Genomic DNA, 18225 nt, shown 5'->3' on the forward strand with positions numbered 1-18225 from the left:
AAGAACTTCTGACCTAGAGAAGAGTAGAATCAAGGATGCTTGGTAATTTGTAGAGGCTATGGTGGGAAGACAGAAAAGAATTAAGGTTTATGGGAACAGATCATTCACTTCTGTGCAGAGAATGGGAAAGAAACCATGCTAATTTTTTTAAATTTAAAATTTATTTGCATATTACATTAAAATTCCCAGATATCTTCCTCCCTTTTCCCCTCCCCTCTCCACACTAAAGAAAGCATCATTAGACAAAAAGATATATGTATATATAAAACTATGTCTTGCTCATTTTTATTTATCAATTCTTTCTCTGGAGGTAGACATATAGAAGATATTTTTGAAATTATATTTCTGTTGTATATAATGTTCTCTTGGTTCAGCTTGTTTTGCTGCAATAATTTCATGTAGGACATTCCATGCTTTATTTATTTATTTATTTATTTATTTATTTATTCATTCATTTATCTATCTATCTATCTATCTATCTATCTATCTATCTATCTATCTATTTATTTATTTATTTTTATTTAACCTGCTTGTTATTTCTTATGGTAGAATTACATTGCAAACAGCTTGTCTAGCTATTCCCCATTTGATGGATATCCCTTCAATTTCCAGTCCTTTGCCATTACAGAAAGAATTGTCATAACTATTTTAGAACATAGAGCTTCTTTTCCTTTCTCCCTGATCACTTTAGAAAACAAACCTACTATTGGTATTCTTGTGTATAAAAAATTTTAAAACTTTTGGGCATAATTCCAAATTGCTCTCCAAAATGGTTGAATTAGTTCACAGTTCAACCAATAGTGTATTAGTGTCCCCACGTTTTCATTTTGTCCTTTTATCCCTTTAGTCAATCTGATAGTTGTGAGATGATGACTCAGAGTTGTTTTGATTTTCATTTCTCTTATCAACAACAATTTAGAGGATTTTTTCATATGGTTAAAAATAGCTTTGATTTCTTCATTAAAAACGTCTGATCATATCTTTTGACCATTTATTAACTGGGGAATGACTCATATTTTTATAAATTTAACAAAATTCTCTCCATATTTTACATGAGAGAGACCTCCGAGAAACTATAAAATTTCCTCTTAATTTTCTACTTTCCTTCCAATCTTAGCTATAAAACTTCTTGATTTAATGTAGTCAAAATTATACATTTTATACCCCTCAACGATTTCTGTCTCTTGTTTATCCATAAAATCTTCTCCTACCCATAAATCTGATATGTAATATGTTCAATTACAATTTTATAGGAGAAACACACCCAAGTTTGTAGCAGGGTCTTGCCTCAAGAATAGGAGACTCAAATTCTATTCAGAGAAGTAAGAAAAATAATTTCTTATGAAGAAGAGGTTTATAGTGGTATAATAGCCTAGTAGCTGGAGAAATAGTCTGGGGCTAATCAGATAGTCTTCGGGCTGATGGATTAACCCAGGGGCTAATAGAGTAGTCTCTCTGGAGCTGATGGAATAGCAGCTCTCCAGATATGGAATGGCAGCTCCAGCTGTGGAATTGTAGTCCCCAGCCGATGGAATAGCAGCTCCAAAGCCCTGGAATTGATCGGATAGTCTTGGGGTTGATGGATTAGTAGCAACTCCATCTGTGTAGTAGTAATCCATCCTTTGGCATAGCAACTCAAGGTGTGGATCAGGGTTTGCATATTTATTAGGGTCTGAGAGCTTGTCATCTCTCAGTCTAGGGAAGTCTTCACCTTTCCTGAAAACTCTGGAAAATAGGGATGGCCAAATTTGGGTGGAGGTGTGTTTGGGGGTTTGAAATAGAAGAATAGGGAGCACATGCAGTTTGGGGGGATCCTTTTGGAATGCCAGAGTCCTTGGTGATCATGCCCAATGTTCTCCCATTGTCCACCTTGTCATCATTTTTCAATGTGGGCTAAATAATTATGGGATCTCATTCGGTCATTAAAGGAAACTCCTTCATTTTATAGATGAGAAAACTAAGGTTTGGTGATTGACAAAGGATACAGAAAAGAAGGGTAAAATTGAGGGGGTGGGAATGGAGACTTTAAGTGAAGCCTGTTTCAAAAGCAATGATCACGGAGATTCAGCCCAGGCCAGAATAGTCAGAAGGTAAGTAAGAGAACATTGACCTCTTTTTTATTCTATTGACTACTCAATCCCTAATTATCCCAGGAAGAATTTCCAAGGATGCCTAACCTGCCCAGGACCAACTTCAGCTTCACCACCTTCTTGCTGACTGGTTTCCCAGGCCTGGAGTGGGCTCACTGCTGGATCTCCCTGCCCATCTTTGCAGGCTATCTAGTAGCTCTTCTGGGCAACATCACCATCCTGCACCTGGTCCGCACAGAGAACTCCCTGCATCAGCCCATGTACTACTTCCTGGCAATCCTAGCAGTGACAGACCTGGGTCTCTGCATGTCAACTCTGCCCACAGTGCTGGGCGTGCTGTGGTTTGATGCACGGACCATTGGGCTGGTGTCTTGCATCCTGCAGCAGCATTTCCTCCACTCCTTCTCTTTCGTGGAATCTGCTGTGCTCTTTGCCATGTCCCTGGACCGCCTGGTGGCCATTCGCTTCCCACTGCGCTATGCCACAATCCTCTCTGGCCCCCGTGTGGCACTGGCTGGGGCAATACTGGGTCTGAGGAGTGCTGTTATCACAGCAGCCCCCTCAATCCGCTTGTTCACCTTCCGGTACTGTCACCCTGGAGCCCTCTCTCATGCCTATTGTGTACACCAAGACATGATCCACCTGGCCTGCTCTGATACCCACTTCAATAGCATCTATGGGCTGTGCCTCATCATGCTGGCCATGGGCTCTGATGTTCTCTTCATTCTGGTCTCCTATACCATTATTCTCCACACTGTACTCTCTATTGCCTCTGCCAGGGAGAGACTTAAAGCCCTCAACACATGTGTGTCCCACATCCTGGCTGTGTTGTGTTTCTATGTACCTGTGCTTGGCTTATCCATTGTTCACCGCTTTGGACGCCATGCTTCCCCTGTTGTGCATGTGCTTATGGGCACAGTTTCAGTGCTTTTCCCACCTTTGATGAATCCTGTGATCTATAGTGTCAAGACACATCAGATCCGTCGAGCCATCCTCAAGGTGGTCTCTTTGGGGAAACACTGATGATGGGTTTGGGGCATGTTAGAAGCTATTTGGCGATATCCTACATTCAAATAGTGATTTATTTAATAATATTAAGTTTTAAACAGAAGATGATACACATGAAGACTTCTTAAGAACTTTTGAATTTAGAGTTCAACAGTTTCAATAGATCTGGACAAACATGACAAAAGCACATGGTATGGTAGTGACTGAATGAGTGGAGGGGAGAGAGGGACAAAAGAAATATTGTGCTCTTAAAAGTATCTGCTCTATGATGTTGATTAGATATGAAGGAAAAATTGAAGGTGACTCTCAGAATTGAGGCTGGAAATCTTGAAGGTGCATAGTATCATCAACTGATGACAGGAAGCAAGGCAGCATTCTTTATTTATTTTTTTTTGTGTATGGGGAATAAAGGAAAACAATGAAATGTTTTATAAATATGGAAATTGAAACCATTATGGAATAAACAAATGAGAATGTCATTTAGGACATTAGAATTGTGTATCAGCTTAGGAATAGTCTGTGGTAGAGATGGATATTTAGAATTTATTCACTTAGTCTTCATCAATAAGGTTACATAAGTGAGTAAAGTCAACAAGAGAAAGAACATAATGAGAGAGAAGAGAAAAAGGGCAAAGGGAGAGTCTTTAGTAAAATCCATCCTTAGAAACCACCAGAAAAGGGAAGACTTGGCACGTCCAGAATGGTCTGAGTTCTATGTTTCTCACAAACAGAAGTGGTCTGGTCTTCATTGTTAACACAGATTAGGCACCAGGTTCATCATCATCAGTGGATGGAAACAGATAAGTAATTGAAAGGCAAGTAAAATTTAAATTCCTCTTTAGAATTAGGAATTGTCCAAATTGGCTTCAACTAATTTATTTTGGTTCAATAAAATTATATTCAGCAACAAATATGTAAGTACTTATATTATGCTAAGCCATGGAATCCATAGAATTCATAAAATTAGAGCTAGAAGAAATCTTAGAGGCCATTGATTACACCTTCATCATTTTACATATGACAAAAAATGAGGGACAGAGAAATTCAGTATTGTCCAGATTCATACATCTTATGAATGTCTAAGGTTAGTTTTTCTTTTTGACTTCAAGTTCAGTGCTCTATCCACTTTGCCAAATGAAACATTGTCTCTGCCCTCAAGTAGTTTATTTCTTGTTAGATTCAGTTTTATTCATCAAGCATCTTTTTAGAAGGAAGAAAAGAAAAAAAGTATAGAAACATTTAACTACTGATTATATACTAAGCATTTTTAAAATATTATTTCATTTGTTCTTCACAACAACCCTTGGAGGGAGGGGATATTTTTATATCCATATTACATTTTACATCAGAGGTTAAATGATTTTGCCAAGATTATCCAACTGGTCTGATGGCAGATTTGAATTCAGGTCTTTCTAATTCTCAATATGTTAGGAATTCTGGTAGGCACTAAAATTACAATAAAAATGAAGCAATTCCTTCCTTTAAAGAACATGCATTTGACTCAAATGAAAAAATTCATACAAAGAAAAAATAAGTGCAAAATACATTATGAAAATATGAAACAAATTATAAATGCAAAATGAAATACATGCAGAATAATTATAAAATAATTTTGAAGTGTACAATAACTGAGAAAGTCAAGAGATGCCTCTTATTAGAGGGGGCACTTAGTCTGGAGAGGAATTAAGGAAATAGGAGAGCATTTAACACGAGAGATTTCTGGTGCAAAAGCATAGAGGTAGGAGATCAATTCAGAAATACAGATTTAGAAGATCATTCTGTTTGAAAGCAGAAGTAAGCGAACTTGTTCTAGAAATGTCAGTTGTAGTTAGACTTTGAAGAACCTTAAATTCCAAATCTAAGAGTTAATATTTTATCTTTGTGGCAGTAGGAAATCCTAGAAGCTTCCTGAGCACACAAGGGCTTCTCTCTCTCTCTCTCTCTCCCTCCCTCCCCCTCTTTTCCTCTCTCTCCCCCTCTCTCTTCTGTCTCCCCACTCTAATTCATTATCCAATCAACTGTCAGTTGTCTTCCTAAAATATTGGATGACTGTCTCCTCTCCCTAGTCCATAAATTCCAGTGAAATCTTTTAACTTCCAGGTCTTGTAAAACCGTGCTTTTAAAAAACCTTTCAAAACCTTGCCCCTTTTAACTTTTCCAGTATTTTTATACCACACTCTTCATCACCTGTTCTAAAATCCATTGATGCTGGTTTTTCTTCTTTTCCTCTCACAAGGCACTCCATCTCCCAACTCCAAGCATTTTGATCAACTGTTCCCCTGTGCCTGGGAGTTTCTCTCACCGTATTTCTACTTCTCATTTTCCTTGGCTTCCTTAAAATCTCAATCAAAATCCTACCTTCTGCAAAATGCTTTTACTATTCTCTTCTTAACCTCAATGTCTTCCCTTTGAGAATACTCTCATTTTATCCTGCATGTATCTTGTTTGTACATTTTTGTTTTCATTCAATTGTGAGCTCCTTGAGAGCAGGAACTATCTTTTGCCTTTCTTGCTATGCTCAGTGCTTCACATAGTGCTTGGCACAGAGGATTGACATATGGACTCACAAAGTTTGTTGGGAGACTCAAAAGAGAAAATGTATTTGAAAGGTTATATAAATGTTAAAGTATTATGATAATGTTAATAATCATTACATTTTTATTTCCCTTCTCTGGACCTCAGACATCTTTCTCTAAAATTCAGAAGTTGGAGTAGTTGATTCCTAAAGTCTCTTTTACTTTAAAACCTAGAAATCATCTTGATCCACTGGGAGAAGGAGGTGGGGAGCACTACCTCACAAGCCTGTGGCACCAGGGACTCCCTGTAGAATTACAGGAGTCTCCTAAGAGTCACTACTGAGCCTGAAGCTCTAGGGGCACTGTCTCCATAAAAGGAGTTGATATAAATATCTCAGTAGGAGAGGGAGGCCCACAGGCTGTCAGCCATTGTGGGGAAGGACCTTGGTATACTAGGAAGGCAGAGCAAAGGCCTGGTTGTGCAGATGTGGGCAGAAGAAGCCCAGCTGACAGAAAGCAGGTGAGTGAATATAGAGATGTACTCTTGGTGGGGAGCATAAGGGTTAGAGTGGAGTTCAGCCTAGCCAGAAAATAGTTTCTAATAGAAGAGAATCTTGGATTTTTAATGTTAGAGAAGATGAGGGGATATGGAAGAAAGAATTTTAAGAATCAACAATAGCAATTTCTCACATTTTTTCAATGTTTTATTTTCCAAAGATCTTTATTATCTATCAATTTTTGAGATTATGTCTCCTTGCCCAGGCTGGAAGTACAGAGAACTCTCACTGGCCCCACCGCACTACTGATTAGGTCAGAAGATTTCGCCAGCTCTATTTCAGACCTGGGTCAGTTCACTCCTTCTTAAGTAATCTACTGGCCTCCTATCCACAGAGTTTACATATTTTGATAAAAATAGTGCAGAGGCAAAGAGGCTCATTTAATTATAATCCAATTTGGTCCAAATCTCCAGGAGATTGAGGCACAAGAAAATGAAGGATTTGCCCAATGTCATCCAGTTTTTCAGTAATAGCCTGGAAATACAGTTTCAAACCCAGGTCTCCTGACTGTGCATCCAGTACTCTTTCCACTATTTTCAAATTCTACAGAGTGACTTCCAAGAATAGCACCTAAGAGAAGAGAATGGATCTTCATCAGGAGAAATATAGGACGTTTTAAAAAGCTTGGCAATTGGGTGAGACATTGATGGTAGTGATGGAAGGTGACTACAGGGTTTCCATTCCTGGGGATCTTGAGAGATTAAACAGATTCACATCTCACCAAAAAGGAAAGATCTTCTAAAAAGACAGGGTACTGACTGGGTGAAAGGACCTCAGGGAGATACCATTGAAGGGCCAGTATTTTCCATAGCTTTCCACTTTACTAAGTCTCATCCACCCAGTCTTTCTTCTCTCTATTGTCCAGCTTTCCCATCCTCTTGACCTTCCATTTCTCTGCACCTGAGTATTCATTCCCTTCCCTCTGTACCCCAGTCAGTTTCTTTGTCTCTCTGTCTCTCTTTGTTTCTCTTTCTCTTATCTTTCTATCTCCTCTCTTTGTCTTTTATCTCTGTTTTTCTGTCCCACCCCACTCACCCACAGTCTGCTCTGTCTCTTAGTATTTTCTTCTCTGACTCATTTTTCTCAAATCTCTCAATATGAATTATTTTCTTCTTGTTCTTGAATCTCTTTCTTAGCAAGTGTGAAAGCAATCTAGTCAAAGGAGATGCCATGCTTTAAAATTAAATGGAAAAGGAGGAGAAAGAGGGGAAGAAGGCTCTCAGATACAGAAATTAAACCAGATCAACAGAGAACAGGAGACATTGCTAAGAGTTTTTCTTTTCTTCCTGTTTTCTTTTTTTTTCATCACAGAACCATTTGGTAGTCCAATGAAAACCATCCTTTTCAGAATAATATTTTGAAATGCCTAAAACATGTAGAATTAAAAAGAAAAACAATTATATTGATTGCAGTTGTCAAAATATTAACAAAAACCCAAGTTCTTTATGCCCAGGTTAGAAACCCTGGGCTTAGAGAGAAATGTAGCACTGGAGATTCCTAGTAATTCACAAGAGGTGATGATAGAGAATTAATATTTATGGGATCAGATTTTTATATACCAATGCATGGAGAATGGCAAAGAAACACAGTTAACTAGATATCTTGCCAAGAACAGGGATATTCAACTTCATAGCTAGTACTGAGAATTGTTGGTATGTGAATATTAGTAGGAAAGTGGCTGGAATCATAATTTCTTAGACAACCCTTACTTGTGGAAATTCTTTCTGCCGAAGCAGGTCAACAATCTCCTCTTCAATCCCTAGTCTTAGAGAGCTGTCTACCATCCTAAGAAGACTAAGGATTTTTCTAGGATCCTATAATCAGTATGTAACAGAGGTTGGACTTCACACTAACTTATCTTGGCTTTAGAAAAAAGCTCTCTATCCATTGTGATCATAAGTTCATAATATCATTTCTGATTAGGGAGCTAATGGAAGGCTATTCTGCCTTGAAATGGAACAATTCAGAAGCTTAAAAAGGTGGGTGTCATCATCAATCAGGAAGATATTTACCTATCTGAGAATATATATGCATGAAGTGAGATGTAGACATAAGATCATTTTTTTAAAACCCTTGTACTTCGGTGTATTGTCTCATAGGTGGAAGATTGGTAAGGGTGGGCAATGGGGGTCAAGTGACCTGCCCAGGGTCACACAGCTGGGAAGTGGCTGAGGCCGGGTTTGAACCTAGGACTTCCTGTCTCTAGGCCTGACTCTCACTCCACTGAGCTACCCAGCTGCCCCTGACATAAGATCATTTTAATGAGGATCTGCAGACTCACCAAGGATACTGGGAATGAGGTAAAACTATACTTCTGGTGCTCTGTTACCCAGAAGAATGGGATAACGTGTAACTGTTGGAGTTCACCAAGCTGATGAGAAAGTAGAATATACTCATGCCTTGGCACTTCAATGGCCATCTGGACATCTGCTAAAGAGAGAATGGGCATAATAAAAAAATGGATTTCGGAACAGACAACATGAGTTTGGCTCCTGGCTTTCCTTCTCTCTAGTAAAGGAGGAGTCACTGATCTTCTCAGGGACTCAGTTTATTGATTGGTACATTAAGAATGTTGACCTATTCAAATCCGGCCTCAGACACTTCCCAGCTGTGTGATCCTGGGCAAGTCACTTGACCCCCACTGCCCACCCTTACCACTCTTCCACCAAGCAGCCAATACACAGAAGTTAAGGGTTTAATAATAAAAAAAAAGAATGTTGACCTAGATAACTATGGGCTCTTAGACTGATAGCTGGAAGGGTAATTAAAGGCAGTCCCTTCTTTTAACAGATGAGGAAATCAAGATTAACTGACATAGCAATAGACATATAAGCAATGAATGTTAGTTGCAGGATCTGAATGAACACCATTCTTCTTGACTCCTGATGATTATCCTATACCATATGTGTCTCAATATTGATTGGTCTTATCATCCTATAAGATAATCAAGTTCACTCTGGACTGAAAGAGAAGTAGCTAATAAATTCCTGCCTTTTCCTTTCTGTTTGAGAAAAATTATGAACCTACTTTCAACCTAAAAGAAGGAACTGTTTGTTGCAGTGTAAATAATAAGCATTTTGGGAGGCAATGGAAATTTGATCTTTTTTTGAGATTAAAAATTTTTAATTTTAATATCAAATTTTTACATGTTTCCAAAGCTACATAATCCAAATTGTCTCCCTACCTTTTCCTCTCACTCCTCCTGGAGCTAACAAGCAATTCAATCTGGGTTATACATGTATTATCTTGCAAAACTTGTTTCTATATTATTCATTTTTGTAAGTGAATAATCTTATAAAACCAAAATCTCAAAACATATGCCCAAATAAATAAGTGATAAGCTATATGCTTCTATCTGCATTTTTACTCCAATAGTTCTTTCTCTGGAGGTGTATAGAATTATTCTTCATAAGTCCCTCAGAATTGTCCTGGGTCATTGTTTTGCTGTTAGCAACAAGGTCCATCACATTTGATCAGTCCACAATATTGCTGTTACTGTGTATAATGTTCTCCTGGTTCTGCTTATTTCACTCCACATGAGTTCATGTAGGTCTTTCCACCTTTTTCTGAAGTCATCCTGTTCATCATTTCTTATGGCACAATAGTATTCCATCAACATCATATACCACAGTTTGTTCATCCATCCCCAATTAAGGGAGATCTTTTAGTTTCTTATCCTTTGCCATGACAAAAAGAGCAGCTATAAATATTTTTGTACAAACATGCTCTTTCCCATTTTTTAATCTCTTTGGGATACAGGCCTAGTAGTGGTATTAATGGATCAAAGGGTATGCAGTCTTTAATAACCCTTTAGACATATTTACAAACTGCTCCCCAGAACAGTTGAATCAGTTCACAACTCCACCAGCAATGCATTAGTGTCTCAATTTTGCCACATCTCCTCCAGAATTTATCATTTTCCTTTACTGTCATATTGGCTAATCTGATAGATGTGTGGTGGAACCTCAGAGTTGTTTTAATTTTATTTCTTTAATCAAGAGGAATTTAGAACATTTTTTCATAAGATTATCAATAACTGATTTCTTCATCTGAAAACTGAGCATCAATTTAATCTTAAGAATTCCTGATCAGTGGAGAGATAGATATTAGGTATAATTCTATATGTTCCTTATATTGAAGAATTATGACTTCAAAATGTTCAGAGAAAAGAGGACAGCTTAAGTATTGAGATCTTTTCTGAATTTAGTACATGATGAGTCTGAGAAATTTAGAATCATATAAAAGTCACCATCCTCATGAACCTCTTATTGTTTCAGAGGCAGCTGCAGAAAGCTACTTCCTATCATGGGAACAGTGCTCAGAGGTTATTGAACTTGCTTAACAGACTACAAGAAAAATCAATTAAGGAGAGATAGAAAACTGTCAAGTACAAATTTTCAGTACTACAATTTGATTCCAATAAGAAATACAAGTGACCAATGGAGATATCTTGGGAAGTCTGTGACCTGCTTAGATTACATAAAAGGATTTTATAGTCTTTAAAAAATTTATAATCTTTCAAAAGATAGAAGGATAGCATTTTTCATTATGAGTCCTTTGGGACTATAATCTCAAAAAAAATAAAATAAAATTGAATTAAGATGGAAAGAAGAACAGGTAACGAGTGATGAACAGAAAAGAGTGGCAAGAACCTAAGAGAATGGTGTTCAAAATTCTAAAGCCCATTAAGATCTGAATCTGGGTACAAATACTGAAATATAACCAAAAGATCTTTTGATTCGATATTGGAGACAAAAGAAAGACAAGAGAGGACAGAGAAAGAGCCCCTGCTGGGGATGGATGGTACAATGATGTTAGCCAATAGAGAAAACACTAAAGAGCTCCTCTTTTGTTTTAGATATGTTCTTCCTCCCCCCTGTTTAGGAGAATCATATTCAGAATAAAAAGGATAACACCCAAATAGTTAATATGAAATTTAGGACTTTTCAAATGTAATAGCAACCATAATAAAAAAAAAAAACAATACTCGGGAAGGCAGGTGGCTCAGTTGATAGAGAACCAGGTCTGGAGATGGAAAGCCCTGGGTTCAAAAGTGGCTTCAGATATTTCCTAGTTGTGTGACCCTGGGAAAGTCAGTTTACCCAATTGACTACCCCTAATCACCCTTCTAATTAGTATTGATTCTAAGACACAAAGTAAGGGTTTAAGAAAAACACAGCAAAACTTCATTTATTTAGAAATGCCTGACTTCATAGCATAAATTTCCTCTGTTGATACAGACTGCCCTCCTTTCACAACTTAGTGGAGAGACTTTGAAATCTGATATCTTATCTATCAGTAGTAGCCAAACTGGTGATGAAGTCTTTCTGAGCTGAGAAAAGCCTGTCCTTTGATAATAAATATAGAATCTATCCCTAGATACAGACATGAAGTAGAGACTCAACTACACTGACATACACAGACATCCCTCATAAACGAGGGAGTGCTTAGTGGAGGATAGGTCTGATGAGGCATTAGGGCAGAACTTTCAACATCGATTAGCACTTTATGATTTATGCCTGGCTTTATCAAAAGTTCACAAAATGAATTTTGCTTAATATGCTCCATTTTACAATTAAGAAAACTGAAGCTCAGAGAAATTTAGTGACTTTCTTACAGTCTAATACGTGTCAGAGCATGGATTTGAATCCAGAACTGCTAATTCTCTTGTCTTCCAACTTCAAGGGGAGTACTCTTACACTCTACTTCACTGGAGCAGAATAAGTAAGAGTTAAAAAAACATTTTGCTAAGAAAGGAAGGAAGGAATTTGAATTATGTTATGTCATGGAACCAAAGGAAGGAAAGATCTTAAATAAGAAGTGGATTGTTAAAAATGTAAATGTCAACAAATTTAGAGAGTTCCAGGAGAAAAAGAACTGAGAAAAGTCTTTGAATGACAAATAGGTCAATCTTATTCTCTCTATTCCATGTTGGTGCCTTTAGAGAAAACATTTTTAGTAGAGGTTTGGGATCAAAAATCCATTTTTAATTTGTTAGTGCAAGAAAGAAGAAATGGGATAGTAGTTAAAGGAACATCTGGCTTAAGCAAGGCGTAAGTAAAATATTTTTCAGCTCAGGAGCTCAGCTTCATGGCTGAGGGGAGGGAACCATTGAAGAAGAGAGAATAGAGATATTAATAAGAGAAAGCACAATGGAAGCAGACTATCTCAGGGATCTAGTAGGGGATAGGAATCTAGTATATTAAAGGAGATATTAAATTTAGAGAGAAAGAGAGTTTCCTACCAAGGAGAGAATAAAATTTGGCAGTCAATTACTCAAGCATTTATGAAGTGCTTACTATTTCCAATGCACTGTATACTGCAGACACAGAGATACAAAATCATAGTCCTTTCCTTCAAAGAGAGCACATAGGTGAGAAAATATGTAAATAATTTGGTACATACAAGATTTATACAGTATAAATGGAAAGAATTGTAAAGAATGCTATAGTGGCAGTTGAGAGAACAAGGAAAATTCTTTTAATAAAGTAATATTTGAACTGATTCTTGAAGGAAGCCTAGGAAACTCAGAGGTGGAAGTGTGAAACAATAGACATGAAGTGTGGTGTGTGAAGAATAACTATTAGAGAAGTATTTCTGGATCATAGTGTGTGTAGGGGATGAAAGAGCTGAATGGTGAGGGCCTGGTTATAAAGAACATTATAGGCCAAATCTAAGACTTTATATTCCACACTGGAGGTAATAAGGAACAGAGAGATTTACTAGGCTGGGACTGACTTCAACAGACTTACACATTAGGAAAATCATTTTAGCAACTAAGATGGGGATGAATTGGAGTTCAGAAGGATGTGAGTGGACAGGAATAGGTTGAGGAACGTGAAAGGGTGGGGACAATTTTCTGGAAAAGACGGAGAGGAAAAGAACACAGGTGAATATAGAAGTGTCAGTCTTTGCAAAAGAATGGCCACATATTTCTGTGAGAATAGATGATGGAGAAAATAGTAAGAAAAAATGGCTGAAAAGGAATGGAAAAGAGGGAGCTCTCTATGAATGGCCTGCATTTTTTTTTTCTGGAAATATATAATAAAGTCTTCAGCTGTTAGGGTAAGGGGGGAGATACATAAGAGTTGATGTATTGATGTGAAACTTTAATTACTTAGTGGTATAAGAGTTAAATTTAAAACACACAGGTCCTTAGAATTTTATAAAGTTTATTTGAATTACTTGGGATAGGTGAAAGATCAGAATCAGGTAAAAAAATTAAAAGTAAAATAGCCTAATCTAAACTACCATGTGGGTGGTCTCAGCTTGGCCACCCTAGCAGCTCCCCCAGTGCGGTCACCCAAGATAGAGAGCAAACACTTCCTGGATCACTTCTTTTTATATCTGGATCTATTTCAGAATCATGTCTGGATCAGGTATGTAGATCACCATCCTATGGCCCACACTTGGTGATGCAGGTGACGCAAACTCATGCACATAGATGTATACTCAAGTGACCTAATTTACTCAATGATTTCTCTCACCCCATCCTGGCTTCTGGATCAAATATTTGGCAGGAGCTGCAGAAAAATGTGTGATCTCAGAAAAGTAAAATTCCTTCACATAATGGCATAACTGGCGATAACAGACTAGTATTCATCCCTGAAATTTGATAGAAGTATATTTAGGTTGAAATGCCTTCTGCTTGTAAATAAACATTTTTTTGAAAAAAAAGTATAAATGTGTTTTTTTTTGGACACTTCCAAAACTTCCCAACATGGCTTCAGATACACATTTCATCTTCTCATTAAAAAAAAAAGTTGCCATCTGCTCATTTTGGGGGGAGTAGTAGGGGGAATCATTTAATTTTTATGGTAAAAATGACCTTAGTTAATTTGTTTTACAAATAATACAATTGAGGCCAAAAGCTATAAAGTAACTTACCTAAGAAGAAACATTGGTTGGTAGCAAATAAGTGAAAGAATTCATTGTAGATGATTTTAGTATGAATGCTTATTGGCAAAGGGCTAGGTATATATGGGGCTTTAAGGAATTTTTATTATTATTATTACTGTTGACTCCTTAGGAGCATAGGGCCGCAACCATCTCACGCCAGCGGACTTAAGGAATTACATGAAAGAAATATTTTAGGGAGTCACTTAGAGTATAATGGGAGGCAAAGGTATTGGTTTCTGAGAAGTGGGAATTCCCAGTGGTCAAAGATAAATGGATTTAATTGGAAAGACCAATTTTATCACAGTTCTACATTTTTCTCTGGCAGTAATATAGTCTGGGTATCAGAAGATATCCATAGTGCAGTTTACCTAGTTTTAGGGCTTGACAAGGGACAGAAAAGCATGGCATAATGGGTGAGAAGGATGGAAATTTTGGGTGAAGGCTGTCTCAAAAACAATGATCATGGAGATTCAGCCCAGGCCAGAATAATCAGAAGGTAAGTGATATTCCACAGTAAGAAAGAGAGATTGATCTTTTTTTGTTCTATTGACTTCTCAATCCCTAATTATCCCAGGAAGAATTTCCAAGGATGCCTAACCTGCCCAGGACCAACTTCAGCTTCACCACCTTCTTGCTGACTGGTTTCCCAGGCTTGGAATGGGCTCACTGCTGGATCTCCCTGCCCATCTTTGCAGGCTATCTAGTAGCTCTTCTGGGCAACATCACCATCCTGCACCTGGTCCGCACAGAGAACTCCCTGCATCAGCCCATGTACTACTTCCTGGCAATCCTAGCAGTGACAGACCTGGGTCTCTGCATGTCAACTCTGCCCACAGTGCTGGGCGTGCTGTGGTTTGATGCACGGACCATTGGGCTGGTGTCTTGCATCCTGCAGCAGCATTTCCTCCACTCCTTCTCTTTCATGGAATCTGCTGTGCTCTTTGCCATGTCCCTGGACCGCCTGGTGGCCATTCGCTTCCCACTGCGCTATGCCACAATCCTCTCTGGCCCCCGTGTGGCACTGGCTGGGGCAATACTGGGTCTGAGGAGTGCTGCTATTACAGCAGCCCCCTCTATCCACTTATTCACTTTCCAGTACTGCCGCCCTGGAGCCCTCTCTCATGCTTACTGCTTACATCAGGACATGATCCGCCTGGCCTGCTCTGACACACGCTTCAACAGCATCTATGGACTGTGCATTATCATGTTGGCCATGGGCTCTGATGTTCTCTTCATTCTGGTCTCCTATACCATTATTCTCCACACTGTACTCTCTATTGCCTCTGCCAGGGAGAGACTTAAAGCCCTCAACACATGTGTGTCCCACATCCTGGCTGTGTTGTGTTTCTATGTACCTGTGCTCGGCTTATCCATTGTTCACCGCTTTGGACGCCATGCTTCCCCTGTTGTGCATGTACTTATGGGCACGGTTTCAGTACTTTTCCCACCTTTGATGAATCCTGTGATCTATAGTGTCAAGACACATCAGATCCGTCGAGCCATCCTCAAGGTGGTCTCTTTGGGAAAGCTCCGGTGAGAAGCCAGGATTCTGCTACAGGCAAAATGTTGAAGGCTCATTAGTGATGATCCAAAACCAAGCAATGACTTAATTAATTAAGTTGTAAGTCAACAAGAACTTATTAAGGGAATACCACGTGCCAGCCACTAATAATGCTGGACGTGCAAAGAAAGACAACCACAGGGTTCCTATAGAAAAACAGCTCTAAGTTATGAGGAGATACCAATGATGCATCAACAATAGTTTGTAGGCTTCTCTGGAACTCTATAAAGTCTGAGTAGATGTGAACAATTTAGGGTTTTTAGCAGAAAAAATGTTCAACAAATCTAACCTAATTCACATTTAATTATGTTTATAGTCATTACATTAATTTATAACATTTAGGTATAAAGATTTAAGGAACGGAGAGACAGAATGGTGTAGTTGATAGAGAATTGTCCTTAAAACCACCATAGATCTGAATTCAAGTCCTGCCTCTGACACATACTGGCAATGGGACCAGGGAAAAGTCCCTTAATCTCTCTGTGTTCCAGGTTAAAGAATGAAAGGAAGAAAGAAAGAAAGAAAGGAAGGAAGGAAGGAAGGAAGGAAGGAAGGAAGGAAGGAAGGAAGGAAAAAGAAAGAAAGAAAGAAAGAAAGAAAAAAGGAAAGGAAGAAACAATGAAAGAAAGAAAGGAAAAAGGAAAGAAAGAAAGAAACTGAGGGAGTGAGTGAGGAAGGAAAGGAGGGAGGGAAGGAGGAAGAAAAAAGGAAGGAAGGAAGGAAGGAAGGAAGGAAGGAAGAAAAATTGATGACCTTCATTGATAGAGGGAGTTTCCTTATCTGAGAGTTTCCTACACAAATGAAGTCATAAGTCGAGTCCCAGTCCAGTTAAGCAGCTGTGATTTTATTAGAAGAGGGAGTTTCCAGAAATGAAAATCTCACTTACCAATATAGATCAATACTTTAGATGCAGTTTTAGTCTTGTAGAGTTGCCTGAAGTGTAATTAGAGGCTTAGTGGATTAAATAACATCTCTCACATTATGGTAGGGGAAGGAATTAAACCCATGTCTTTCTAAAGAAGATCTTCTCTCCCATCTACCCTACCACATTGCTTTTCAGTAGGTCTGCAAATGACTATAATTTGCATCAGTTTATGTTCCAAGATGAACTTTCCTTACGTTTCTCATTGTACCATTGCATAGTGGATAGATAAAGAAATTGAGGTTCAGAGAGATTTTCTGTTGATCACACAGCTAATAAATATTGGCAAGAGTCAATTGAGGTCTTTCTGACTGACTGCAAGCCTATGATTCTATGCATTGTATCATGTTGCCTCTGCATGAAATGGGCCTTATACTGGGTCACATAGCCCAACTTCTTCATTTTATATAGGGGAAAAAATGATAGATCTGAGGTCAGACAATTAGTTAATTATAAAGCTAGGTAATCTGTTGTCTCCTAGGACTATGCTTTTTGTACATAAGCAAACTATCTCCTGAAAACAAATTGAATTTATTCAAGTTGCAGATGCACAGGGTGTTTCTGGAATATGCAGCATAGTGGAAAACATGCTGAACCAAGATTCAGATTCTTCCTCTGACACATTCTCTACTGGATAACTTTCCATAAATCATGTGATTTCCCTAAATCTCCTTTACTCGAGGTAGTTGGACTAGATGACTTCTGAAGCCCCTTCTAGCTCTAAATTTATGTCCCTATGATTCTAATGAGAGAACTGAAAAACTCAGACAGATAAAGTCAAAAAATGGATAATTGTCACAGGTAAAAGAAAACTGAAATATAATGGGGATCCCTGAAGAGACTGCTTAGAGTGTGAGGGCATTGTAATCTATAAAGCTTTACATAGGATTGTACTAAATTTATTGTTTTAACTTCTTTAAATTCCCTTCTAGGGAGGAAGAGGTTGTTTTTTTTTTTTTAACAACAGAGGTGATCAATCTCTTTTGCCTATTTCCCATAATTTCATAATTAATGTTCTTCAAATGGATGATTATGTAGTACATCAACCACCTCTCAAAGGAAGTAAAAGGCAGATCATCCACAAAACTTATATATAGGTAGTGAGATTAGGTCAAAGGTTTTTTAAATGGCTCTCTAGGGCCTTCAGGAAGGGAATAGAATGTCAAAGATCCAGTTATAGATTTTTCTTACAAGACCTTTAAGATGAAAGTGCATCTTGCTCTCAATCTGTGGATCAGATTTCATTTCAACTATCTATGACAGATAAGCACCCCCATGCCCAGGTCTGATTGTGAGATATAGCAATTCAAAAGTAGTTTCCCAGTTTTATTTGGAAAGAATCCTGGCTCTAATATATGTTGGTTTCTTTATTTCCCAGAAATTCAAAAGCAATGATTGCTAAATAGTCAAGGTGCATCTGTTTCCTCCCATATCTATACTTTGGAAACTTTGAGTTTTATAATTAAGGAAAGGATAAAAGAAAAGGGAGAAGCAACAAGATCTGGCTCATTTCAAAAAATAATTATCCACTGCATCAATATAGAAGTTAGTTCTCATGAGCTTGCCTGGGGACTGTAAAACAAATGTCCTTACCTAGTTATTCCCAGAGTTATGAGGAAGTGAATTTCCATGAAGAAAAGAACAAAGATAAGATGAAATTTGTACACACTCA

General features: G+C 38.0%; 2 protein-coding genes across 2 annotated transcripts; both read left to right on the plus strand.

Moving 5' to 3' along the window:
• Positions 1–2168: 2168 nt before the first annotated feature.
• On the plus strand, positions 2169–3113 carry LOC123241129 (olfactory receptor 51L1-like). The gene has a single exon (XM_044668834.1). The coding sequence runs from the start codon at positions 2169–2171 to the stop codon at positions 3111–3113; it is 945 nt and encodes a 314-aa protein (XP_044524769.1).
• Positions 3114–14659: 11546 nt separating this feature from the next.
• Positions 14660–15607, plus strand: LOC123239130 (olfactory receptor 51L1-like). The gene has a single exon (XM_044666405.1). The coding sequence runs from the start codon at positions 14660–14662 to the stop codon at positions 15605–15607; it is 948 nt and encodes a 315-aa protein (XP_044522340.1).
• The last annotated feature ends 2618 nt before the right edge of the window (positions 15608–18225 follow it).

The sequence above is a fragment of the Gracilinanus agilis genome, chromosome 3 (assembly GCF_016433145.1).
Source record: "Gracilinanus agilis isolate LMUSP501 chromosome 3, AgileGrace, whole genome shotgun sequence".
In the NCBI taxonomy this organism is placed as follows: Eukaryota; Metazoa; Chordata; class Mammalia; order Didelphimorphia; family Didelphidae; genus Gracilinanus; species Gracilinanus agilis.